Below are 27,903 nucleotides of genomic sequence, written 5' to 3'. Positions count from 1 at the left end.
TTGAACAGAGTTCCCTGTGCTATACAGTAGGCCCTTGTTGCTTATCCATTTTAAAAATAGCCATGTGCACATATTGATCCCTTATGGAGAATTGATGCTAATTTTTCTTAGTGTTGCTGGAGTAATCCAGTTAATTCATCTACTCCAGGTTTTTTGTTTTTTGGTTTTTTTTTGGTTACTCTTTTAGTCTATATAATAGTTGTAGGTATTTTGTAATTTTTAATTCATTCATGCTAATACCTAAGGGGTTCTGTTTCCAGAAATTCAATCTTTTTTTTTTTTTTGAGGTCTTCAATTTTTTGTTGTAGTATTGTTCAGAGTAGCATGATATAATTACTTTTAGCTCTATGGTATCAATTATTATGTCTTTCCTTTTATTTCTCATTTTAGTTGCATCTCATCGCTTCTTAATCTGGCTAAGGGTTTGTCAATATTGCATACAATTGTAAAGGATATTCACTCAAAGTACTAAATGGGATCTTGGTTATTTGTTATCTTTCAGTGATATCTTCTCATGACATTCAATGTTTGTTCCCAAAGAAGCCATGCATAGGAAATTCATGTGTAATGTGCTGGGAAATTCTGAGACCTCTGGGCTTGGAAATTTACACTTAATGAAAGAATGGGAATGTAAGAGGGCCTGTGAAGGGCCAAAAGGATGTTATTTTGGATGTAACCAATTGGGACAGTTACTCATAATGAAAACATGATTGCCAAAAGAAATTGAGGATATACATCAAATTGGGAAAAAATTCATTGGAAGTCAATAATTTTGGCAGAAAAATAAGTTTTTGTAAGACCCACATCATTAAAAAATATATGTATATTCTCTGAATGAATTTTGGAAAAATGGAAAATCATCTAGCCTATGCTACAAATAATTACTCAAACCAGTATGAATATAGGTTTGAATTAAACAGTCAGTCGTACATATCTGGAAGCCAGAGATTTGAAAATGAAGGAAGAAAATCTTGCTATGATCAATTTGAGAGATCCTTTAGTGAGGGCTCATTATTTTCCCACCAACAAACATTTTCTCCCTATTCCAATGTCTATAATGTTCGTAATAATGAGAAAGTCTTTATCCAGCCACCATCATTCAATGGATATTATAACATGGAACAACCTTCCATGTGTAATCCAACGAGTGAGGCCTTAAGCAACAGCTCCATCTTCAATCATTACAACAGTATTTATGATGGAACCAGAATCTACCCAAGCCTTGCATCTGGGCATCACTTTGACCAAGACTCTGGTCTCATGAAGTATCAGAGAAAATGCTCAGAGAACCATCGTAAAAGGAATTAATGTAATAATATACTTTATCAAAATTCAAAGCTTATTACACAGGAGAGCATGCACGTTGGAGAGAAGAATTGCACATTTAGTGAATGTGGTGGAGTCCTCAACCTGTCTTCAAAACGGCATCAGGAAAGTCATACTAGGAAAGAACACTCCAAGTGTAATACATGTGGGAAAGTCTTTAACAAATCATCAAGTCTAAAGAGACATTGGAAAATTCATACTGAAGGGAAACCTTACAAATATACAGAATGTGGCAAAGCCTTTAACTGGAGTTCCTCTCTTGCTCAGCAACAGTGAATTCATACTGGAGAGAAGCCTTACAAATGTAAAGAATGTGACAAAGCCTTCAACTGTTACTCAAATATTACTAAACATCAGAGAATTCATACTGGAGAGAAACCCTACAAATGTGAAAAATGTGGCAAAGCCTTTAACAGGCATTCGTACCTTGTTCATCAATGAATTCACACTGGAAAGAAGCCTTACTAATGTACAGAATGTGGAAGGCCTTTAATTGCCACTCAAACCTTAAGTGGATTCATACAAATGTAAATAATGTGACAAAGCCTTGAAGTGAGCCATCACCTCACTCGGCATCAGTGTATGCTGGGGAGAGACCCTACAAATGTAATGAGTGATGAAAGAGTTTTGTCCTAAACATACACATCAGGAAATGCTAGGTAGTTCATATGGGGAAGAACAATTAATGATCTAAAAAGTATAGAAAAGTATTTAAGAAAATAAGGTCTAAATAAATATCAGAAAAATCATAGTAGATAGCATTCAGTCAATAACCCTTTTCTGGTATTGATATATATGTTCCTATTGCCATTTTCTTAATTGTTTGGGGTTGATTTTGTAGATCTTTTTTCTTCTCATATTTCTTGACTATATAAGAAATAAATAGGAACATATATATCAGTATAGGAACATATAATCAATAATTACTTTAAATGTAAATGGATTAAATGCTCCAACCAAAAGACATAGGCTGGCTGAATGGATTAAAAAATAAGACACATATATATGCTGTCTACAAGAAACCCACTTCAGACCTGAAGACACATTTAGAATGAAAGTGAGAGGATGCAAAATATATTCCATGCTAATGGGAAGCTAAAGAAAGCTGGAGTAGCAATCCTCATATCAGACAAAATAGACCTTAAAATAAAGAATATTACAAGAGATAAGGAAGGACACTACATAATGATCAAGGGATCAGTCCAAGAGGAAGACAACAATTGTAAATATCTATGCACCCAACAGAGGAGCACCTCAATACATAAGACAAACACTAACAGATATAAAAGGAGAAATTGACAGTAACACAATAATAGTAGGAGACTTTAATACCCCATTCACACCAATGGACAGATCATCAAAACAGAAAATTAATAAGGAAACACAAGTCTTAAATGATACACTAGATGAGATGGATCTCATTGCTATTTTCAGAACATTCCATCCAAATGCAGAAGAATACACCTTCTTCTCAAGTGCACATAGAATATTCTCCACGATAGACCACATCTTGGGTCACAAGTCAAACCTCAGTAAATTTAAGAAAATTGAAATTGTATCAAGCATCTACTCTGACTACAACACTATGAGGATAGATATCAATTACAAGAAAAAACTGTAAGAAACACAAACACATGGAGATTAAACAAAACGTTTCCAAATAACCAACAGGTTACTGAAGAAATCAAAAAGGAAATAAAAAAATTTCTAGAAACAAACGACAATAAGAACATGACAACTCAAAACCTATGGGGTGCAGCAAAAGCAGTTCTAAGAGAGAAGTTTATAGCAATACAATCCTACCTTAAGAAACAAGAAAAACATCGAATAGACAACCTAACTTTAAACAACCTAAAGCAACTGGAAAAAGAACAGAAAATTAGTAGAAGGAAAGAAATCATAAAGATCAGAGCAGAAATAAATGAAAAAGAAATGAAAAAACAATAGTAAAGATTAATAAAACTAAAAGCTGATTCCTTGAGAAGATAAACAAAACTGACAAACCTTTGGCCAGACTCATCAAGAAAAAAAGAAGGGTCAAATCAACAAAATTAGAAATGAAAAAGGAGAGATTACATCAGACAATACAGAAATACAAAGAATTATAAGAGACTATTATGAACAACTATATGGCAATAAAATGGATAACCTTGAAGAAATGGACAGATTATTAGAAAAGTTCAATATTCAAAGACTGAACCAGGAAAATATAGAAATTATGAACAACCCAATTACAAGCACTGATATTGAAACTGTGATCAAAAATCTCCTAAAAAACAAGCCCAGGACCAGATGACTTCCCAGGAGAATTCTGCCAAACATTTAGAGAAGAGCTAATGCCTATCCTTCTAAAACTCTTTCAAAAATTGCAGAGGAAGGAACACTTCCAAACTCATTCTACAAGGCCACCATCACCTTGATACCAAAACCAGAAAAAGACAACACACAAAAAAGAATACTACAGGCCAATATCACTGATGAACATAGATGCAAAAATCCTCAACAAAATTTTAGCAAACAGAATTCAGCAACACATCAAAAAGCTCATACACCACAATCAAGTTGGGTTTATTCCAGGGATGCAAGTATTCTTCAATATATGCAAATCAATCAATGTGATACACCATATTAACAAATTGAAAGATAAAAACCATATGATAATCTCAATAGATGCAGAAAAGGTCTTTGACAAAATTCAGCATCCATTTATGATTAAAATTCTTAAAAAAATGGGCATAGAAGGAATCTGCATCAACATATATGATAAACCTACAGCAAACATTATTCTCCATGGTGAAAAATTGAATGCATTCCCCCTAAGATCAGGAACAATTCTGGAAGTCCTAGCTACAGCAATCAGAGAAGAAAAAGAAATGAATCCAGATTGGAAAAGAATTAAAGATCTCACTGTTTGCAGATGACAAGATACTGTACATGGAAAACCCTAAAGATATAAAATTACTAGAGCTAATCAGTGAATTTGGCAAAGTTGCAGGATACAAAATCAATACACAGAAATCACTTGCATTTCTATATACTAACAATGAAAAATCAGAAAGAGAAATTAAGAAATCAATCCCATTCACCACTGCAACAAAGGGAAATATCTAGGAATAAACTTACCTAAGGAGACAAAAGAACTGTACATAGAAAACCATAAGACACTAATGAAAGAAATCAAAGATGATGTAAACAGATGGAGAAATATTACATGTTCCTGGGTAGGAAGAATCAATATTGTGAAAATGACTATACTATCAAATGCAATCTACAAATTCAATGTGATCCCTATCAAATTAGCAATGGTATTTTTCACACAACTAGAACAAAAAATTTTATAATTCATATGGAAACACAAAAGACCCTGAATAGCCAAAGCAGTCTTGAGAAAGAAGAATGGAGCTGGAGGAATCAACCTTCCTGACTTCAGTTTATACTACAAGGGTACAGTCATCAAGATAGTATGGTACTGGCACAAAAACAGAAATATAGACCAATGGAACAAGATAGAAAGCCCAGAAATAAACCCATGCACCTATGGGTACCTTATTTTTGACAAAAAGGGCAAGAATATGCAATGGGGCAAAGACAATCTTTTCACTAAATGGTGCTGGGAATACTGGACAGCTACATGTAAAAAAAATGAAATTAGAACACTTTCTAATACCATACACAAAGATAAACTCCAAATTGATTAAAGACTTAAATGTAAGACCAGAAACTATAAAACTCTTAGAGGAAAATATAGGTAGAATACTCAAAGACATAAATCAAAGCAAGATCCTTTATGACCCACCTCCTAGAGTAACAGAAATAAAAACCAAAGTAAACAAGTGGGACCCGATTAAACTTAAAAACTTGTACACAGCAAAGTAAACTATAAGCAAGGTGAAAAGACAACCCTCAGAATGGAAGAAAATAATAGTAAATGAAACAACTGAAAAAGGATTAATTTCCAAAAAATGCAAGCAACTCATAAAACTCAACACCAGAAAAACTAACAACCCAATCAAAAAGTGGGAAAAAGACCTAAACACACATTTCTCCAAAGAAGACATACAGATGGCTAACAAACACATGCAAAGATGCTCAACATTGCTCATTATTCAGTTCAGTTCAGTCACTCAGTTGTGTCCGACTCTTTGCGACCCCATGAATCACAGCACACCAGGTCTCCCTGTCCATCACCAACTCCTGGAGTTCACTCAAACTCATGTCCATCGAGTCAGTGATGCCATCCATTTAGAGAAATGCAAATCAAAACTACAATGAGATATCACCTCACACCAGTCAGAATGGCTATCATCAAAAAGTCTAAAAATCAATAAATGCTGGAAAGGGTGTGGAGAAGGCTCTTGCACTGTTGGTGGGAATGTAAATTGATATAGCCACTGTGGAAGATGGTATGGAGATTCTTTAAAAAACTAGGACTAAAACCACCATCAGTTCAGTTCAGTCGCTCAGTCGTGTCCCACTCTTTGTGACCCCATGAATCGCAGCATGCCAGGCCTCCCTGTCCATCACCAACTCCCGGAGTTCACTCAGACTCACATCCAGCGAGCCAGTGATGCCATCCAGCCATCTCATCTTCTGTCGTCCCCTTCTCCTCTTGCCCCCAATCCCTCCCAGCATCAGAGTCTTTTCCAATGAGTCAACTCTTCGCATGGCGTGCCCAAAGTACTGGAGTTTCAGCTTCAGCATCATTCCTTCCAAAGAAAACCCAGGGCTGATCTCCTGTAGAATGGACTGGTTGGATCTCGTTGCAGTCCAAGGGACTCTCAAGAGTCTTCTCCAACACCACAGTTCAAAAGCATCAATTCTTCAGCGCTCAGACTTCTTCACAGTCCAACTCTCACATCCATACCTGGACATGGAACAACAGACTGGTTCCAAATAAGAAAAGGAGTACGTCAAGGCTGTATACTGTCACCCTGCTTATTTAACTTCTATGCAGAGTACATCATGAGAAATGCTGGGCTGGAAGAAACACAAGCTGGAATCAAGATTGCCGGGAGAAATATCAATAACCTCAAATATGCAGATGACACCACCCTTATGGCAGAAAGTAAAGAGGAACTCAAAAGCCTCTTGATGAAAGTGAAAGAGGAGAGTGAAAAAAGTTGGCTTAAAGCTCAACATTCAGAAAACGAAGATCATGGCATCTGGTCCCATCACTTCATGGGAAATAGATGGGGAAACAGTGGAAACAGTGTCAGACTTTATCTTTTTGGGCTCCAAAATCACTGCAGATGGTGACTACAGCCATGAAATTAAAAGATGCTTACTCCTTGGAAGGAAAACCACCATATCACCCAGCAATCCCACTCCTAGGCATATACCCTGAGGAAACCAAAATTGAAAAATACACATGTATCCCATTGTTCACTGTAGCACAATTTACAATAGCTAGAACATGGAAGTAACTTAGATGTCCATCAACAGATGAATGGATAAAGAAGTTGTACATATACACAATGGAATATTTCTCAGCATTAAAAAAGAACACCTTTGAGTCATTTCTAATGAGATAGATGAACCTAGAACCTATTATACAGAGTGAAAGTCAGAAAGAGAAAGATAAATATTGTATTCTAACACATATATATATGGAATCTAGAAAAATGGTACTGAAGAATCTAAAGGGCAGCAATGGAGAAACAGACATAAAGAATAGATTTATGGACATGGGGAGAGGGGAGAAGAGGGTGAAGTGTATGGAAAGAGTAATGTGGAAACTTACATTACCATATGTAAAATAGATAGCCAACGGGAATTTGCTGTATGGCTCAGGAAACTCCAGCAGGTACTCTGTATCAACCTAGAGGGGTGGCATGTGGAGGGAGATGGGAGGGAGTTTCAAAAGGGAGGGGATGTATGTATACCTATGGCTAACGCATGTTGAAGTCTGACAGAAAACAACAAAATTCTGTAAATCAGTTATCCTTCAATAAAAAAATTAATTAAGAAAAAACGTTTTCTGGTATTACTTTAAATCAGGATATTAAGAGACTAATCCAAAGTTAAAACGCTTAGAAGAACTATTTGTTAATATGGACCACAGGATTAAGGTGAGAGATGTTTGGAAGTATAATTAGTATCATTTTTCCTTATTATTATATGAAAATGAAATTTAATATAATTTGACTCTCAATTTATTACATGCTGTGGCTCAGACCATGAACTCCTTATTGCCAAATTCAGACTTAAATTGAAGAAAGTAGGCAAAAACACTAGACCATTCAGGTATGACCTAAATCAAATCCCTTATGATTATACAGTGGAAGTGAGAAATAGATTTAAGGGCCTAGATCTGATAGATAGAGTGCCTGATGAACTATGGAATGAGGTTCGTGACATTGTACAGGAGACAGGGATCAAGACCATCCCCATGGAAAAGAAATGCAAAAAAGCAAAATGGCTGTCTGGGGAGGCCTTACAAATAGCTGTGAAAAGAAGAGAAGCGAAAAGCAAAGGAGAAAAGGAAAGATATAAACATCCGAATGCAGAGTTCCAAAGAATAGCAAGAAGAGATAAGAAAGCCTTCTTCAGCGATCAATGCAAAGAAATAGAGGAAAACAACAGAATGGGAAAGACTAGAGATCTCTTCAAGAAAATCAGAGATACCAAAGGAACATTTCATGCAAAGATGGGCTCGATAAAGGACAGAAATGGTATGGACCTAACAGAAGCAGAAGATATTAAGAAGAGATGGCAAGAATACACAGAAGAACTGTACAAAAAAGATCTTCACGACCCAGATAATCACAATGGTGTGATCACTGACCTAGAGCCAGACATCCTGGAATGGGAAGTCAAGTGGGCCTTAGAAAGCATCACTACGAACAAAGCTAGTGGAGGTGATGGAATTCCAGTGGAGCTATTCCAAATCCTGAAAGATGATGCTGTGAAAGTGCTGCACTCAATATGCCAGCACATTTGGAAAACTCCGCAGTGGCCACAGGACTGGAAAAGGTCAGTTTTCATTCCAATCCCAAAGAAAGGCAATGCCAAAGAATGCTCAGACTACCGCACAATTTCACTCATCTCACACACTAGTAAAGTAACACTCAAAATTCTCCAAGCCAGGCTTCAGCAATATGTGAACTGTGAACTTCCTGATGTTCAAGCTGGTTTTAGAAAAGGCAGACGAACCAGAGATCAAATTTCCAACATCTGCTGGATCATGGAAAAAGCAAGAGAGTTCCAGAAAAACATCTATTTCTGCTTTATTGACTATGCCAAAGACTTTGACTGTGTTGATCACAATAAACTGTGGAAAATTCTGAAAGAGATGGGAATACCAGACCACCTGATCTGCCTCTTGAGAAATTTGTATGCAGGTCAGGAAGCAACAGTTAGAACTGGACATGGAACAACACACAGGTTCCAAATAGGAAAAGGAGTACGTCAAGGCTGTATATTGTCACCCTGTTTATTTAACTTATATGCAAAGTACATCATGAGAAACGCTGGACTGGAAGAAACACAAGCTGGAATCAAGATTGCTGGGAGAAATATCAATAACCTCAGATATGCAGATGACACCACCCTTATGGCAGAAAGTGAAGAGGAACTCAAAAGCCTCTTGATGAAAGTGAAAGAGGAGAGTGAAAAAGTTGTCTTAAAGCTCAACATTCAGAAAACGAAGATCATGGCATCCGGTCCCATCACTTCATGGGAAAGAGATGGGGAAACAGTGGAAACAGTGTCAGACTTTATTTTTCCGGGCTCCAAAATCACTGCAGATGGTGACTACAGCCATGAAATTAAAAGATGCTTACTCCTTGGAAGGAAAGTTATGACCAACCTAGATAGCATATTCAAAAGCAGAGACATTACTTTGCCAACAAAGGTTCATCTAGTCAAGGCTATGGTTTTTCCTGTGTTCATGTATGGATGTGAGAGTTGGACTGTGAAGAAGGCTGAGTGCCAAAGAATTGATGCTTTTGAGCTGTGGTGTTGGAGAAGACTCTTGAGAGTCCCTTGGACTGCAAGGAGATCCAACCAGTCCATTCTGAAGGAGATCAGCCCTGGGTTTTCTTTGGAAGGAATGATGCTAAAGCTGAAACTCCAGTACTTTGGGCACCTCATGCAAAGTGTTGACTCATTGGAAAAGACTCTGATGCTGGGAGGGATTGGGGGCAAGAGGAGAAGCGGACAACAGAGGATGAGATGTCTGGATGGCATCACTGACTTGATGGACGTGAGTCTGAGTGAACTCCAGGAGTTGGTGATGGACAGGGAGGCCTGGCGTGCTGCGATTCATGGGGTTGCAAAGAATCGAAGACGACTGAGCGACTGATCTGATCTGGTCTCATCTGAAGACAGTTTCTAGTGTGAACTCATGGTTTTGATTATTGCTGCCTCAAAGATAAGAGAAGCCCTCATATTAGGTGGGAATCATTTATATCTACTTTTCCATTGAAGACTAAGAACCCTGAAATGTAAAATGTACAATGAAAATCTAAATGGAGATGCTGTTTGTCATTAAAGTAAAACATTCTTCTGTGTCACCATAGGTAAGTGTTCAGGGACAATCTTGTTCTTAAAGTAAGGCAGGGGGCCATTCTAAATTTTAAACAGCTGTGCTAGTCTTTTAAAATGATAAAAAGATTGTAGTTCATTAAAAATGTCAAGTATTTAATAATAGCAATAGCCATAAGTCATGAATATTACTCGATGTGACTGAAATTAAGACATCTTCATGGATATCCAAGAAAAGTACAGGCAACTTTTCACTAAAGCTCATAAAATTAATTTACATTATTGTTTACTAAATGATTACATGAATTTTGTAAACTATGGCGATCCTAATTTTCAGCTCCTTATATCAGAAGAACAAGAGTGTTTTTGAAAGTTCATAATCTTTTGATATAGGATCATACTGTGAATTTTGAAAGGCTTGATTTAGAGTATGTGTGTTCTTAATATATGTTAATTAATAAAACTGAGCAGTTTTTAATGTCCTCAGCTTGTGTAATTAGTCAAGCGTTACTGTGCAACCAACATTAACCTGTCCCACCTTATTTAAAGTCGTAGGTAAAAGACAGCCACCTTAAAGCATTTGGGGACATGTAGAGATGACATCTCTAGTAATCCCTTTTCTGACTAGCTTTAAATCTCAAATAATTTGAGATGGTGTTCACCATCATTTGTATATTGTGTCATTTTCTCCTTTTTGTAACCACTGGGACATCGTGGTGGTCGTAATAAGGATTATATATAGTATAGTTGAGAGTTTATTTAAACTATTCCATGATATTGCCACACTGGCATCAGTTTTGTGGAGCCAGACAGCCTCCAGGTATTTTGAACGGATACCAACTGTTCCTGTAAGCACATGCACTTGATAACAGCTTGCAAAATAGCAAGAAAATAGAAATTTCTGATGCTCTTCCCCTGCAGTACTTGTGGTCAGCTGTCCTTCTGCATCCCAGGTTGTTCTTATTCTCAAGCACCCTTTCAACGAGACCTCACAGAGTTCACCCAGATCTCACTCATTTTTGTTCGAATCGAACAATTCACGTTTCATCCAGATCACCCACAGCACTTCACCTGTGTTTGCTAATAAATGCGTGTGCCCCAAGTACCACCACTCTCTCTGCCCGCCTCTGGCCTTGCCCTCCATGAGGGGGTCTTCAGTGATGAAGATGATCTGAATGTCTTTGAACTTGTTAAGAGTAATTTCTAATGTAATTGGCCCAGAAAACTTTAAAAATTGGCATTTGCTGTCTTTTTAGTTTATGCTCTGAAGAAGGGGTATTGTTTCAATAGAACAGAATCATAAAACCCTGCCAGTTAAGTTTTTCTGGGCAGGCTTATGGAAGCCAATGTGGAAGTATTTCAGAGGCAAGGAAATAAGACCACCAGGGACTTCTGTGCTGGTGCAGTTGCTGAGTCCACACTCTGAATGCAGGATACCCGAGTTCGATCCCTGGTCAGGCAACTAGGTCCTACATGCTACAGTTAAAGATCTCACGCGCTGCAACTAAGACTCAAAAATATTTCTAAAAATAGAAATATTTTTCTAAAATGGTAGTGTAAACAAAGGAACAGAAAAGAAGGTTAGGGCCTAATTTCTACTCTCAAATCTCTGCCATTCCTGAGGCTTCATCAGGTCTAAGCTCACCTGTGCACCACACCTCACTGAACAGATGAGAAAATATCAGAGTTTACAGTCCTTTATTGGAATTGCCTTACACCTTCCACAGAACAGAAGCTAAAATAATCAGTTATACAACTAATCACAAACATGGTCCTCAAGTTTTTTGCCCATCCATACTCATGGGCATACTCTAAAGCATGTCTTCTTTGCGGGCTCTGCCACCATTGTGTTTGGCTGAATTCACAAACCTGTTGTAATCTGTAGCTTCCCTGTCACTACTCTGAATCCCCTTTCCTGCTAAGCTTTGTCTCCTGACAGTAATTAAAACCTCCTGCCACTGCTATATCTACTGCAGCTGCTGGAAGTGCCATAAATACCTTGGCTTCGTGGTTTGGCAAAGTATTGGCCTCCACCACCATAAGGGCCTCCAAGATTTCCTCTGTCCATGGGTCTGAAATTTGAAGATCAATTGTCGTCATTACCAAAATCACTGTAGCTTCCGCCGCCTCCAAAATTGCTTCCATCATTACCCAATCCATCATCATAGCCACCTCCACTGCCACCAAAGCCGCCTCGACCGCCGAAGTTTCTCCACAACCAAAGTTGTCATTCCCACCAAAGCCACCTCCACGGCCACCGCCGAAGTTCCCAGAACCACTTCAACCTCTTTGGCTGGATGACATACTAGCCCACTCTTGCTTAAGTAGGGCTCTCCTTACCGCACAGTTGTGGCCATTCACAATGTGGTATTTCTGAACCTTGTCTACGGAGTCTTATCTTGTCTATGGAGTCATGGTCATCAAAGGCTATGAAAGCAAAGCCTCTTATTTTGCCACTGCCTCAGTCAGTCATGATTTCAATCACTTCAGCTTTCCCATACTGTTCAAAATCATCTCTTAGGTGATGTCCTCAGTGTCTTCTTTAATGTCACCAGCAAAAATCTTTTTCACAGTTAAGTGGGCAGAAATCACTTTCCTGACAAAGGTCCATCTAGTCAAAGCTATGATTTTTCCAGTATTCATGTTGAGAGTTGAAGTGTAAAGAAGCCTGAGCACTGAAGAATTGATGCTTTCAAACTGTGGTACTGGAGAAGACTCTTGAGAGTCACTTGGACTGCAAGGAGGTCAAACCAGTCAATCCTAAAGGAAATCAACCCTGAATATTTATTAGAAGAGCTGACTCATTGGAAAAGATCCTGATGCTGGAAGACTGAAGGCGGGAGGAGAAGGGACGACAGAGGATGACATGGTTGGATGGCATCACATCATGGACATGAGTTTGAGCAAAATCCCGGAGATAGTGAAGGACAGGGAAGCCTGGAATGTTGCAGTCCATGGAGTTGCAAAGAGATATGACTGGGAGTCTGAACAACAAAAACCCCTCTCTGTAATGCAAAAAGAAAGAACTAGCAGGAGTGTTCTACAAAGAGAATGCCTGAAAGGAGAGCATCAAATACAGGATGTGATTAGCATATCCGGTTAGTCTTGATTGTCAACTACAGGTCAGGAACAGAAAAAGTAAAAAAGAGCCCAGAAAAGGGTAAGAGAAGCAAGGAAACGTTTCCTTTTTTTTTTTTTTTTTTTACTGCATCAGCTGCAGGTTGCAGAACTGAGTTTCTGCCTTTGAAGTTATTTTCTCAACATACGGATGGGGAGTTTGCAACATAAAACTGATGCCTAATGGGGCCCTGTAAGACTCCTGGGCCTGGAGGCATTTTTGTTCCCAGTTTCTTATAGGCAAGACTCCAGCCCCCAAGACCTTCTCTCAGTTTGAAAGAGTTGCTAATCAGAGGAGGTAATGAAACCACCTGAGGCAAGATCAAAGGCGCTGAGGCTTGTCAAGATTTGAAGACCAGATCACCTAAGACCCTTCACACACCCTAATCTAGTCAGCAACCCCACCCTTTTGAAACTTTGCCAAGAATGAATATAAGACTGTTACTGCCTTGATCCTCATCACCTACTCCTGCCTGACTATATGACTCTCCTACTCACCAGGGAGGGGGGTTCAGTTCTTAAACCACTAGCCTACTGTGTTCCCCCTTTGCCTGGCAAAGTAACACAGCCACTTTATTTCTCCTCCATAACTCTGTCTCTGTATTTCTGTTTGGCATTGGTGCGCAGAGAGCCAAGATTTTGGCAAAAACATCCCCAGAGAAGAGGCAGAGCAGGAGGAAGAAGATGAAATGGCAGCTTCACAGGTAAATGTCCTGTCCTGGGTCTGGGGCTGTGTCTGCTTTTCCTCCAGCAATGCCTGGACTGAGAACCTGCAAACCTTTATTCTCTGCTTCTAATTTTTCTGCTTGGGCAGTTTGTTATCACCTTCTTATTTTTTCCTTTTCTTACAATAGTGAAGACGGGCTGTTTAGACTGCTTCTCCCTTAGGGACCAGAGCTTGCTCTCCATTGTTTGTATTTTGGCTTTATATAGAACGTGATGAATTCTCAACATGAATTAGTGATGTTCAATGTTGAATATATATTCCCTTTGTGAGAGATCAACACGGGGAGGCACTGGTATCTGAGATTCCCACTAGGATGTGATTTGGTGTTGGGATCCTAGGGAAGTAGGGAAAATGCTGTGATGAGTTTTCACGTGGATGCAATTCAGCTCTAAAGAACAGGAGTAAGAAAATACCCTTGGAACTCGATGGTCTAGAATTTTTCAGAAAATTTTCAGAAATAAAAACAGTAGGACAGACCATCCTGTATATTGATAAGAAAGACATACTAATTAAATGTACTATTAGGCTACAGATCAGGGGAGGTATATATGAAGTGAAATTTGCTTAAAACTGACATTTTTTCATGATAGATTCAGATCATGGTTTCCATAATTTTGTCAAAATACCAGGCAATTATAATGCATTCTTCCATGTACTTCTTACCCTGTGACCTCAGAGGTTCACTGGTTCAGGTTCTTCTATGAGATTCCCATGCTATGAAATTCATATCGTTTCCTGTCTTGTCCACCAAAAAGACACACAATGGGAGAGTTGCGAGTTTTGTTTGGGACAAAATGAGGAGTGTTGATATCTCTCAGAAATAGCTCTGAGAGACCACTCCAAAGAGGCAGTGTGGGGAGATCAATATAGAAGATTGTGCTGAAGGAGGAGTTCAGTTCAATCAAGCACCCATTTTACATAAGATTTTCTGCTAGTCGCCAGGAGCTGCTGTCTGCATGAAGGGATTTAATGTTTTTACTGTTTTTCTAGATAAGAGGAGAAGCAAGGGTTGGCATCATGAGATCAGTTCCTGAAAGTGTCTAACTCTCTAAAGGTTTTTTGCACTAGTTTCCTGGAGCACAGAGTGTCGGGACGGTCAGCTGCAGTAGCGCAAAAAGCAAGTAAAAGTGAAGTTGCTCAGTTGTGTCAACTCTTTGAGATCCTATGGACTGTAGCCCACCAGGCTCCTCCTCTGTCCATGGGATTTTCCAGGCAAGAATAGTGGAGTGGGTTGCCACTTTCTTCTCCAGGGGATCTGCCCAACCCAGGGATCAAACTCAGGTCTCCCACATTGCGGGCAGACTCTTTACCCTCTGAGCCACCAGGGGAATCCCTTGTTGTTCTGCTGCTGCTAAGTCGCTTCAGTCGTGTCCGACTCTGTGCGACCCCATGGACGGCAGCCCACCAGGCTCCCCCATCCCAGGGATTCTCCAGGCAAGAACACTGGAGTGGGTTGCCGTTTCCTTCTCCAATGCATGAAAGTAAAAAGTGAAAGTGAAGTCGCTCAGTCATGTCCGACTCTTAGCGACCCCATGGACTGCAGCCTACCATGCTCCTCCGCCCATGGGATTTTCCAGGCAAGAGTACTGGAGTGCGGAGCCATCGCCTTCTCCATGTTGTTGTTCAGCTGCTGGTAAATGCTCTTGATAAGTGCCAATTTGTACTTGACAGGCTTTAACAAGGGCCTTAGAACAAAGAAGTGAGGAATGTGCCTAAACTACCACAGTTAATGGAGAAAATCCATATGCTCTTAGTTTCTCTTCGCTTTGGAAAATGAACACTCTTGTGTTTAGCAGAGATGCTGTGTTTTGGGAGCGGAGGTTTTTGTCACTTAAGTCCAGGTCTGATCATTTCCAGTACACTCCACGTTCCCATCACAAACATAGTCTCATCACATTTTTGTACTTTCCACAATGTTTACAAGAATCATATTAGTGCTAATCTATGTTCAACTGTGTTAAATTTTAAAATAAAACTGTGCAAATGATACAGGTTTTCAGTAAATTAAAAAATTCAGAACCAGAGCTCTGTTTTATTTTATATCATTGTGTATATCTGTACTCTTGTGTATTTACAAAAATAAAAAGAATATCATCCCCATAGATAGGTATATTGCTAACCAGTTAAAAATTATCCTGATTTTATTGACATGAAAAGTTTTCTCTCTTACTCTTAATAAGTATATAGTCACATTTTAGAGTATGTCTGTATGCATGAACATGTTAACATGATTTGATCAATTATTTTTCCTGTTTTTTACATTCTTCACAATTAGAGAAACTTCTATAAATTTTTATTAGAGTTGTCCTTGTGTTTTTGTCTGATTTATTAGTTAAAGTCTAGAGTACATACACTGAAGTAGATTTAAGCTCTGCCATTTAACAGATGTCTGTTAGATATTGCAGAAAGGTGGAACAGCAATATTATTGATTTTAAATGACTTTTATTGTACCTTCAAGGCTCTATAAAAGATGTTAGAAAGATATATGGTATATACTAAATTGTTGCTGCTCAGGCTATTAGACCTGTAAAATCTGTAAAACACTTAAAGTTCAAAGTTAAGTATGGATTCTTCCCTTACTATTCTACTTCATTGCTGTTCAAAATGGTCATTCATGGAGCAAAATTTTCAACATAACTGGTGAAAATAAGCTTGTTAAAATCTGGCACATTGCCCCCCAGCTCCCCCTCTGGAATTCTTGGATCAGAATCTGCTTTTTAAAAATATTTCTTGTTTCTTTGATAAACAATTTATCCTGGGTTGCATGAGTACAACACTCAAAAATAAATCTTCCAATGTTGATCTAATTATTTTATGATTTCTCTTCTAGATCAGAATAGTTACTGAATATTTTGTGGATCATATCTCATTCTCTTTTCTTGGGGTTGGAAATACGGTAGAAAATATTACTGTGTAAAAATTACGTTATTGTGTTATACCAGCCACTCTCCTAGATCAAAACCAGTGCTCCAAACTTGGTGTTTTCATCTTGGGTCACATTAGGAAGTCTTCCCACAGCCACATGGCACTTTGTATTTCAGGGACGGCTGACGTTCCAGGATGTGGCCATAGACTTCACCCAAGAGGAGTGGGAATGCCTGGACCTTGGTCAGCGGGAATTGTACAGGGACGTGATGTTACAGAACTACAGGAACCTGGCCTCCTTGGGTGAGGATAACTGCCTTCCAGAATCCCTTATCTGGGTTTTGGTTCCATCATTTCTAAAATGTCTTCTGAAATCTTCTCTTTCCCACAATAATTTCAGATCCCTGCTTTCTAGGGGAAAATGGGAATTTATGAGTTTAGAAAAAAGGCTTTATGATTCAATATGATTGTAACCTTTTGCTTCCTCGATGTAGTCTGCCTCCTTCAGTCTAGCTTAGTGGTAATTGTATAAGTTTCGTAGTATTAAATAGTGGTACCCTCCTCTTCAAATCACATGTCCACTACTTACTTTTGCCTTAGTAGTACTTGACCAGAATCTCAGGATCTGTTCTTTATGTATTTGTAGTATTATAAAGCTGCTTTCAGTAAAGTATTTGGGGAAATCATTCTCTAGGCTGTATTAAGCACACTTTCTCTTCTCACCAATATGTATTATATTGGAAACTGATGAATCTTCTACCAAAAAAAATATTTCTTTTTCTGATAAGCAGGTTTTGTGGTCTCTAAGCCAGACCTGGTCACCTTTCTGGAACAAATGAAGTATCCCAGGAATATAAGGAAAGTTGAGACAACAGCCATATACACAGGTACATGTGAATACATGGGGCCGATGACTCAGGTGAGAGGTCCAAGGATCAGTGAGGAAATCACCCTTTGTCATGTGGTTTGGGAAGATCTGCTTCAGTGGAAATGCTTTGGAGAATTCTGGATTTATTTCTGTTGCTGTGATAGACAGATATTGCCTGCCCCATTCTGTCTGTTGAATCATTTCTGAATTCACCTCCAGTGATTAGTTTTCTCATTCACAGTGAGAACTGAACTTCTCTTCTTGGTCTGTGACAACCTGCATGAATTGACAGCTGTTTGATTTCTTAGGGGTCATAGGAAAACTCTGCACATTTCTGAATAACTCTATGACACTCCTTTGAAAGTTTGTTTCTACTCTTTGAGACAAAAGTGTGTGAGTGGAGTTGTAGACACACTGCCAAAATTCTAGGAATAGTGGGGACAGATTTGTTTCTGACTTATAATTTCTAAAACACTGAAAGCTACAAATATGACCTTATAAAATTTAAACTCAAATAATTTCACTGCATGAAGGAAAACCCCTAAAATGAAAGAATGCAAATCTCAGGCTTACTTCAAAGTCTCTCTTTTCTTTATATGAACTCATGTTAAATATGTTAAGTGTATTTGCCACAATTCCTCAATGCTAAAATAATTTAATATATTCAATTAACTGAAAGAATTTTCAAATAAATTGGCATAAGAACTTACACATTTTCCACCATATTTTTAATGGTTGTTGCAAAGAATTATGATTTGTAGATTATATAAAGAAATCTTTTTAAAACGGTCTTATTGGGGTATAGCTGTTCTACAATGTTGTGCTGCTATACAGCAAAGACAATTACATATATATATATATATATATCTCCACTCTTTTTTAGATTTATTTCCCAGTTAGATCTCCACAGACCACTGAATAGAGTTCCAACCATATTTTTAAAGATTCATTTCTTATTTAATTACTGTTTACCCTGTTTCTTATCAGTGTCCCCAAACTTTGTCCTATATGTCCTCACTTTTTTTTTTCTTCAACTAAGGCAGCAAAGAGATTATTTACTGTACATGTATTACATTTGGTGACAACTGAGAACAGAATTAGTCCAGAATGTCAGAAACCCAGGACAAAGAACCAGAAGTGAAAGTGTTAGTCACTCAGTTCAGTTCAGTCACTCAGTCATGTCTGACTCTTTGTGACCCCATGAATTGCAGCATGCCAGGCCTCCCTGTCCATTACGAACTCCCGGAGTTCACTCAAACTCACGTCCATCAAGTTGATAATGCCATCCAGCCATCGCATCCTCTGTCGTCCCCTTTTCCTCCTGCCCCCAATCCCTCCCAGCATCAGAGTCTTTTCCAATGAGTCAACTCTTCGCATGAGGTGGCCAAAGTACTGGAGTTTCAGCTTTAGCATCATTCCTTCCAAAGAAATCCCAGGGCTGATCTTCAGAATGGACTGGTTGGATCTCCTTGCAGTCCAAGGGACTCTCAAGAGTCTTCTCCAACACCACAGTTCAAAAGCATCAATTCTTTGGTGCTCAGCTTTCTTCACAGTCCAACTCTCACATCCATACATGACCACTGGAAAGGATGGACCTTTGTTGGCAAAGTAATGTCTCTGCTTTTGAATATGCTATCTAAGTTGGTCATAACTTTCCTTCCAGGAGTAAGCGTATTTTAATTTCATGGCTGCAGTCACCATCTGCAGTGATTTTGCAGCCGAAAAAGATAAAGTCTGACACTATTTCCACTGTTTCCCCATCTATTTCCCATGAAGTGATGGGACCAGATGCTGTGATCTTCATTTTTGGAATGTTGAGATTTAAGCCAACTTTTACACTCTCCTCTTTCACTTTCATCAAGAGGCTTTTGAGTTCCTCTTCACTTTCTGCCATAAGTGTGGTGTCATCTGCATATCTGAGGTTATTGATACTTCTCCTGGCAATCTTGATTCCAGCTTGTGCTTCTTCCAGCCCAGTGTTTCTCATGATGTACTCTGCATAGAAGTTGAATAAGCAGGGTGACAATATACAGCCTTGAAGTACTCCTTTTCCTATTTGGAACCAGTGTGTTGTTCCATGTCCAGTTCTAACTGTTGCTTCCTGACCTGCATATAGGTTTCTCAAGAGGCAGATCAGGTGTTCTGGTATTCCCATCTCTTTCAGAATTTTCCAGTTTATTGTGATCCACACAGTCAAAGGCTTTGGCATAGTCAATAAAGCAGAAATAGATGTTTTTCTGGAACTCTCTTGCTTTTTCCATGATCCAGCAGATGTTGGCAATTTGATCTCTGGTTCCTCTGCCTTTCCTAAAACCAGGTTGAACATCTGGAAGTTCACGGTTCATGTATTGCTGAAGCCTGGCTTGGAGAATTTTGAGCATTACTTTACTAGCGTGTGAGATGAGTGCAACTGTGTGGTAGTTTGAGCATTCTTTGGCATTGCCTTTCTTTGGGATTGGAATGAAAACTGACCTTTTCCAGTCCTGTGGCCACTGTGGAGTTTTCCAAATGTGCTGGCATATTGAGTGCAGCACTTTCACAGCATCATCTTTCAGGATTTGGAATAGCTCAACTGGAATTCCATCACCTCCACTAGCTTTGTTTGTAGTGATGCTTTCTAAGGCCCACTTGACTTCACATACCAGGATGTCTGGCTCTAGGTCAGTGATCACACCATCGTGATTATCTGGGTCGTGAAGATCTTTTTGTACAGTTCTTCTGTGTATTCTTGCCACCTCTTCTTAATATCTTCTGCTTCTGTTAGGTCCATACCATTTCTGTCCTTTATTGAGCCCATCTTTGCATGAAATGTTCCCTTGGTATCTCTAATTTTCTTGAAGAGATCTCTAGTCTTTCCCATTCTGTTGTTTTTCTCTATTTCTTTGCATTGATTGCTGAGGAAGGCTTTCTTATCTCTCCTTGCTATTCTTTGGAACTCTGCATTCGGATGTTTATATCTTTCCTTTTCTCCTTTGCTTTTCGCTTCTCTTCTTTTCACAGCTATTTGTAAGGTCTCCTCAGACAGCTGTTTTGCTCTTTTGCATTTCTTTTCCATGGGGATGGTCTTGATCCCTGTCTCCTGTACAATGTCACAAACCTCCATCCGTACTTCATCAGGCACTCTATCAGGTCTAGTGACTTAAATCTATTTCTCACTTCCACTGTATAATCATAAGGGATTTGATTTAGGTCATACCTGAATGGTGTAGTGGTTTTCCCTACTTTCTTCAATTTCAGTCTGAATTTGGCAATAAAGAGTTCATGATCTGAGCCACAGTCAGCTCCCGGTCTTGTTTTTGCTGACTGTATAGAGCTTCTCCATCTTTGGCTGTAAAGAATATAATCAATCTGATTTTGATGTTGACCATCTGGTGATGTCCATGTGTAGAGTCTTCTCTTGTGTTGTTGAAAGAGGGTGTTTGCTATGAAGCCTTTGCCCTGCTTCATTCCGTATTCCAAGGCCAAATTTGCCTGTTACTCCAGGTTTTACTTGACTTCCCACTTTTGCATTCTAGTCCCCTATAATGAAAAGGACATCTTTTTTTGGGTGTTAGTTCTAAAAGGTCTTGTAGGTCTTCATAGAACCGTTTAACTTCAGCTTCTTCAGTGTTACTGGTTGGGGCATAGACTTGGATTAGTGTGATATTGAATGGCTTGCCTTGGAACCGAACAGAGATCATTCGGTCGTTTTTGAGATTATATCCAAGTACTGCATTTTGGACTCTTTTGTTGACCATTTTGGCTACTCCATTTCTTCTGAGGGATTCCTGCCCACCCTAGTAGATAAAATGGTCATCTGATTTAAACTCACCCATTCCAGTCCATTTTAGTTCACTGATTCCTAGAATGTTGATGTTCACTTTTGCCATCTCCTGTTTGACTACTTCCAATTTGCCTTGATTCATGGACCTAACATTCCAGGTTCCTATGCAATATTGCTCTTTACAGCATCGGACCTTGCTTCTATCACCAGTCACATCCACAACTGGCTATTGTTTTTGCTTTGGCTCCATCCCTTCATTCTTTCTGGAGTTATTTCTCCACTGATCTCCAGTAGCATATTGGACACCTACTGACCTGGGGAGTTCCTCTTTCAGTATCCTATCATTTTGCCTTTTCATACTGTTCATGGGGTTCTCAAGGCAAGAATACTGAAGTGGTTTGCCATTCCCTTCTCCAGTAGACCACTTTCTGTTCAGACCTCTCCACCATGACCAGCCCGTCTTGGGTGGCCTCACCTAGCAAGACTTAGTTTCATTGAGTTAGACAAGGCTGTGGTCCTAGTGTGATTAGATTGACTAGTTTTCTGTGAGTATGGTTTCAGTGTGTCTGCCCTCTGATGCCCTCTTGCAACACCTACCTTCTTACTTGGGTTTCTCTTACCTTGGACGTGGGCTATCTCTTCACGGCTGCTCCAGCAAAGCGCAGCCATTGCTCCTTACCTTGGATGAGGGGTATCTCCTCACTGCTGCCCCTCCTGACCTTGAACATGAAGCAGCTCCTCTCGGCCCTTCTGCGCCCATGCAGCCACCGCTCCTTGGACCTCAGTCATGTGCAAGTCTTTGCAACCCCATGGACTGTAGGTTAACAGTCTCCTCTGTCCTTGGGATTCTCCAGGCAAGAATACTGGAATAGGTTGCCATTTCCTTCATGTCATCACTTTCTGATTAAATCTGCATCAATATCATTTATTTTTAGATTGAAACATCTAATACAACATGCTCAAATAAAAACACATGTGGTAAGAAGTGGCCTAAAGAATTAAAGGATTCTAGTATGTCTGAAAATGTTTGGTGTCTCCATTTAATACGACTTAAAGCAAAAACGAATCATTAGATTGCCTGTCTCCTCTTCATTTAGTGGTTTTTGTAGCTTTTTATCTTGCTCCTTCCTCTAAACCATACTTCTTTGTCCTCTCATTTTGTCATATTTTCTGTGTTTGTGGTTTCTGTTCTGCAGGCTGAAGGATCTTAGTTGCTCTTGCTCTGGTGTGTGTCCCCTGGGGGTGAGGTTGGTCCAGAGACTTGTGCCCTTATCCCCTTGAAGGGGATTTTGTTTGATGTTATTGTGACCGAAGCCTGAGCTGGATATCGAGGGGAGTTCCCCTTTGCTCTGTGGTTGTCACTGCCCTATCTGTGGTGGGGTCTGCTCCCTGGTTGGTGGAACAGAGCCCCCAGATCTGTTTCTGTGATGGTGATCTGTGGTCGAGGCAGGTGGGATTGCAGCACACCCACTGGGAGAGAAGCCACTGAGGATTGCTCCTCTGGGGATGTTCACCTCGGGGTGTGCTCTGTGTATCAACTTCATGCCTTGTGCGAGCTCTCATGTGACCCTGGTTGGCACTGCACTTGGCCCCACCTTAACCATGGGCATGATGGGACATGACCCTGGTGTCTCTCAGATGTTGTTTTCACCAGGTCACCAGCATAGATCCCCTGAACCCAGGTCCCAGAATTTCATTTGTCATGGAGCTGGACCCGCTGTGGTGCAATAGAGGCAGCTCAGACTCTGGCCTGGCCCTACCCCCTTGTATACCTGTACAAAGGCTACAGCTGCTAAAGCTACACCTGCCATGACTGGGGGAGCCCTGGTTGTCCATTCAGATACTCTGTAGGGGTGAAGTTACAAAGCCAGTTGTGGGTGTAAAAGCGTGGTTTGTGTAACTGATACAAGAGATTTCAGCTTTTTTTCCTTACTCGGGTTCAGCTGTGCTTTCCCTCCATCTGTACAATTGGCCCACTCACACGTGGCTGTTCCTAAGGCTGTCCCAGAGCACAGGAGTCTATGATATGTGGAGGAAATACATGGTAGAAGATAGTGGCTGGAGGCTCAGTAGAGTCCACCTCAGTGGGAGCCCTTCCTAGTGCCTGGTGAGCAGGGGCCAGCACAGGGGGCGAGAGACTGCATTGGGCTTCTTCTTTGGCATCACTCACTAACGGTGCTCTGTTCTATGGTGGTTCAGGCTTCCTCCACATGCACTCCCATGTGTAGACCTCCTCCCTCCCTCCCATCTCCTCAGGATGTCTCCTCACAGGCCACAGCAGTCCTCTGCCTGGGTCTGCTCTTCAAACCCCACATCCCAGTACCCAGCCCTTGTCTGCAGCAGTGGACACCCTCTCAGGCTGGGTGGGCAGGGCTGGGCTCAGTACCCTGTGTAGAGGTCTCACTCTGTCCTGCTACCTCTGACTCTTGCCGTGTTCTCTTCCCATAGAAAATGAGGCTTCCCTTCTGTCCCAGCTGGGCTCTCCCCCTCAGTGAGGAGCTTCCCCAGGTGTGGAGACCTCTCCTCTCTTCTGATCCCCCGAGAGTTGGAGGTCCCATCCCACTTCTTTCCTGTTCCTTTCCCTTGTTTTCTCTTGTCCTACCTGGCAAAGCAGAAATTTTTCTTGTTCCCATTCTTGCTCTTTTAGATTTCCAAGGGCCTCTGCTAGTGTTCAGCTGGGATCTGTGCATTTTGTTCCATTTCTGATGTATTCTTGATGTGATTGTGGAGGGATGAACTCCATGTCTGCCTAGTCTTCTGACACCTTGATCCTTCCATCTCTATTTTATTTTTATTCTATCCTATGTTGTTGATGGTGTTCTATTTTATTTATTTATTTATTTTTTTAATTTCTAAACAAGTGAAGCGTTCATCAATTTTGCTCTAAATCTTTGAGGATGTTCACTGAGAATAGTAGGTAAAATTACTTATTACTTGGTACCTTTCAGCTATGTCTCCACAAGATACCCAGAATTTGATGCCAAAAAATCCAGGGTTAAAAGATTTATTCTCAAAAGCAAACCTACAAATATATGAAAGATTTCACCTCAGAAACTTAAATTTAATGAAAAACTGGGAATATATGAGGGCATATGAAAGACAGAGAGGATATTTATATGCATATAAAGAAATTGAGACAGTTACACATAATACGAACATTACTGCAAAAACATATGAGCAACATGAGTCGAATTGGGAAAAACACCAATTTCAGTCTTCAACATCTGCCAAGAAGTATAAGATTTTAAGAAAAGATTTACATCATTTTTTGAGACATACATGTTCTCTGAAGGGAAACGTTGAAAATTTGGAAGATAATCTAGTCTCTACTGCAAATACTTGTTCAAAAAATTCTCAATATAGGCTTAGATTAAACAAACATTCAAGCGTGTCTGAACACCAGAAATTTAACAATGAGGGGGAAAACCCACAATATAATGAATTTGAGGGATCCGTGAGCAGGGGGTCATTATTCTTCCCCCAAAAGATATTTTTTCTCCATTCCAAGATGTATAATGTTGATAATAATGGAAGAGATATAACCCAACCATCATTGTTCAATACATATCATGATATGGTTAATACGGAACAACTTTCCATGTGTAATAAAATGAGTCAGGCCTTAAGTGAGTGCTCCAGCCCCAATAATTACCAGAATATTTATGATGGAGTGAGAGGGTATTCAGGCAATGAAACTGGGTGTAAAGTTGAACGAGACTTACTTATGAAACATCAGGGACCTGAATCTTCACAGAAGGATTCTAAAAGTAATAAATGTAGAAATATCTTTTATCAGATATCAGGTCTTCCTCTATGTAAGAGTACTCATACTGGAATGAAGACTTATAACTGTAGTGAATATGGTAAAAATTCTAATCTGTCTTCAGAATTTATTCAAAAGCAGACTATTCAGAATCCACAGAAAGAAAACAAGTGTAAGATATGTGGGAAAGTCTTTAGTAAGTCATCCAATCTAAGTAAACATTGGAAAATCCATACAGGAAGGAAACCTTTCAAATGTACAGATTGTAGCAAAGCGTTTAACTGTCGTTCACGTCTTACTCAACATCAGCGAATTCACACTGGAGAGAAACCTTATAAATGTATAGAATGTGGCAAAGCCTTTATTTACAATTCAAGTCTTATTCAACATCAGGGAATTCATACTGGAGAGAAACCTTATAAATGTACAGAATGTAGCAAAGCGTTTATCCGTCACTCATTTCTTACTCAGCATCAGCGAATGCATACTGCAGAGAAACCTTATAAATGTACGGAATGTGGCAAAGCCTTTAATCGCAACTCAACACTTTCTCAGCATCAGCGAATGCATACTGCAGAGAAACCTTATAAATGTACGGAATGTGGCAAAGCCTTTAATCGCAACTCAACACTTTCTCAGCATCAGCGAATTCATACTGGAGAAAAACCTTATAAATGTAAAGATTGTGGCAAAGCTTTTATCCGATGTTCATATTTTACTGAACATCAGCGAATTCATACTGGAGAAAAACCTTATAAATGTAAAGACTGTGACAAAGCCTTTATCCGTTGCTCACGTCTTACTGAACATCAGCGAATTCACACTAGGGAGAGACCTAATCATTTTACAGAATGTGGCCAAACCTTTATTCAGAGTTCAACTTTAACTGAACATCATCGAATCCATGCTGGGGAGAAACGATACAAATGTAAAGAATGTGGCAAAACCTTTATTACAAGTTCATATCTTACTAAACATCAGCAAATCCATACTGGGGAGAGACGGTATAAATGTACAGAATGTGGCAAAGCCTTTACTCGGAGCTCAAATCTTACTCAACATCAGCGAATTCATACTGGAGAGAAACCTTATAAATGTACAGAATGTGGCAAAGCCTTTAATCAGAACTCAAGTCTTACTCAACATCAGCGAATGCATACTGGAGAGAAACCCTACAAATGTGAAGAATGTGGCAAAGCCTTTAATCACAACTCAATTCTTACTCAACATCAGCGAATTCATACTGGGGAGAGACCTTATCATTGTACAGAATGTGGCCAAGCCTTTATTCGAAGTTCAGCTTTAACTGTACATCATCGAATCCATACTGGGGAGAAACCATACAAATGTACAGACTGTGGCAAAGCCTTTTATACGAGTTCAGATCTTTCTAAACATCACCGAATTCATATGGGGGACAAACGTTATAAATGTACAGAATGTGACAAGGCCTTTATTAACAGTTCTAGTCTTACTAAACATCAGCAAATCCATCCTGGGGAGAGACCATATAAATGTACAGAATGTGGCAAAGCCTTTAATCAGAACTCAATTCTTACTACACATTTGCAAGTTCATACTGGAGAGAAACCTTATAAATGTACATAATGTGGCAAAGCCTTTAGTCATAATGGTCATCTCACTAAACATCTGAAAACACACACCGGAGAGAAACCCTAGTAATGGAACAAGTGATGCGCCCTAAACATGCATCAGAAAACACAAGAGTTTATGCAAGAAACCTATGGAAATGATGTCACAAATATGTAGAAAGGTATTTAATCAAAAATCAAAAATAAATATCAGAGACTACATACTAGAAAGCTTTTCATCAATCCTCTTTTCTGAAGTTTCTATGAAGGAGAATTACTGTAGAGAGCAATCCATAGTTAAAACACATAGAAAATGGGTATATTAGCATGTATCATGAGATGAAGATTGATGATTCAAAAATTAAAATTATTAGCAATGTATCCTTGTTTATAATCACATGATTTGGATTATTTGAAAACCAAAATGAATGTAATTCAATGTTCAAATAATGCATAATGTTTTTCATTTCTAGTGTGAATGAATACATAGGTTTTTGATGGTTTATGCTTCAAAAATTAGCCTTTTTATATTGTGTTGAAACCATTTCTATCTATTCTCCATTAGAAGATGAAGGATACTGTAATGTAAAATGGACAATGACCATCTAAATGGGGGTGTTTGTCATTGATGTGAAATATCCCTGGAGTTGTCATGATGTAAGTGATCGTGGAATCTTTCCATGTATTAAAGTAAGACAGATGGTGGTTCTAAATTTTCAGTAGTTATATCACTTGATTTGTAAGCAGAACACAATGACAGTTCACGGCAATATTGATATATGTTTATAATATCAACACAAGTCATGAATATTACTTGACAATGTTAGGACAGCTTCTGTGATAACCTAGAAATGTATTAGAAACCCTTCCTGGAAAAGGCATGTAACTAGTGTATATCATGTTTACTAAGTGTTTCCTAGGCTATGTTTTGTAAGCAGTAAAAATACAATCTTTACAGCATTATATGAGAAAATGAATATCTTTCTTTGTACTTCTCATCTGTATGTAATTTGTAAAAGGTTTTATTTCAACTATGTGTGAAATTAATACATGGTTATTAATAAAAGTGAATGGTTTTTAGTGTTTCAGTTGATTGTAATGAATGAAGTGTTTAATCTACCACCACCATTAACCTCTCCCACCTTATTTAAGGTTGTAGTGAAGAGACCATAAAGTATTTGGTAGCACAGAGAGATGGCATATGTGGAAATTAGTTTACTTGCTGGCTTTAAACCTTTCTTACCTTCATATATTTTCCATCATTTCTATGTTGTATCTCCTCTCCCATTTTGTAGCTACTCAGACACTGTGATGATTCTAAAAGGATTATACAGAGTATTGTTGTATACAATACAGAGCTTTGTTGACAGCTTCCCTGAGCTGCTCCTTGATTTTGC

General features: G+C 39.2%; 1 protein-coding gene and 1 long non-coding RNA gene across 5 annotated transcripts in view; one reads left to right on the top strand and one right to left on the bottom strand.

Moving 5' to 3' along the window:
• Nucleotides 1-27,594, top strand: part of LOC102415503 (zinc finger protein 420) — a 42,492-nt gene extending 14,898 nt beyond the window's left edge. Inside the window, exons 3-6 of one of the 4 annotated variants that reach the window (XM_045163296.1) lie at nt 13,555-13,631; nt 16,697-16,823; nt 17,309-17,407; nt 24,100-27,594. In XM_045163296.1, coding sequence (XP_045019231.1) covers nt 13,555-13,631; nt 16,697-16,823; nt 17,309-17,407; nt 24,100-26,522 — 2,726 coding nt within the window. In that variant the 3' untranslated portion in view covers nt 26,523-27,594. Of the gene's footprint in view, nt 1-13,554; nt 13,632-16,696; nt 16,824-17,308; nt 17,917-22,086 lie in introns of those variants that run through there. The other 3 variants (XM_045163298.1, XM_045163299.1, XM_045163297.1) reach the window with 3 other exon arrangements.
• Nucleotides 11,492-12,496, bottom strand: LOC123330310. The gene is made up of 2 exons (XR_006546142.2): nt 12,151-12,496; nt 11,492-11,882 (listed from the first exon to the last, which is right to left on the bottom strand). It is a non-coding gene; the product is annotated as an uncharacterized LOC123330310 (long non-coding RNA).
• Nucleotides 27,595-27,903: the final 309 nt, after the last annotated feature.

This window comes from Bubalus bubalis, chromosome 18 (assembly GCF_019923935.1).
Source record: "Bubalus bubalis isolate 160015118507 breed Murrah chromosome 18, NDDB_SH_1, whole genome shotgun sequence".
Taxonomy (NCBI): domain Eukaryota; kingdom Metazoa; phylum Chordata; class Mammalia; order Artiodactyla; family Bovidae; genus Bubalus; species Bubalus bubalis.
Note: the sequence above shows the minus strand (reverse complement) of the source record. Positions and strands in the feature narration are given on the sequence as shown.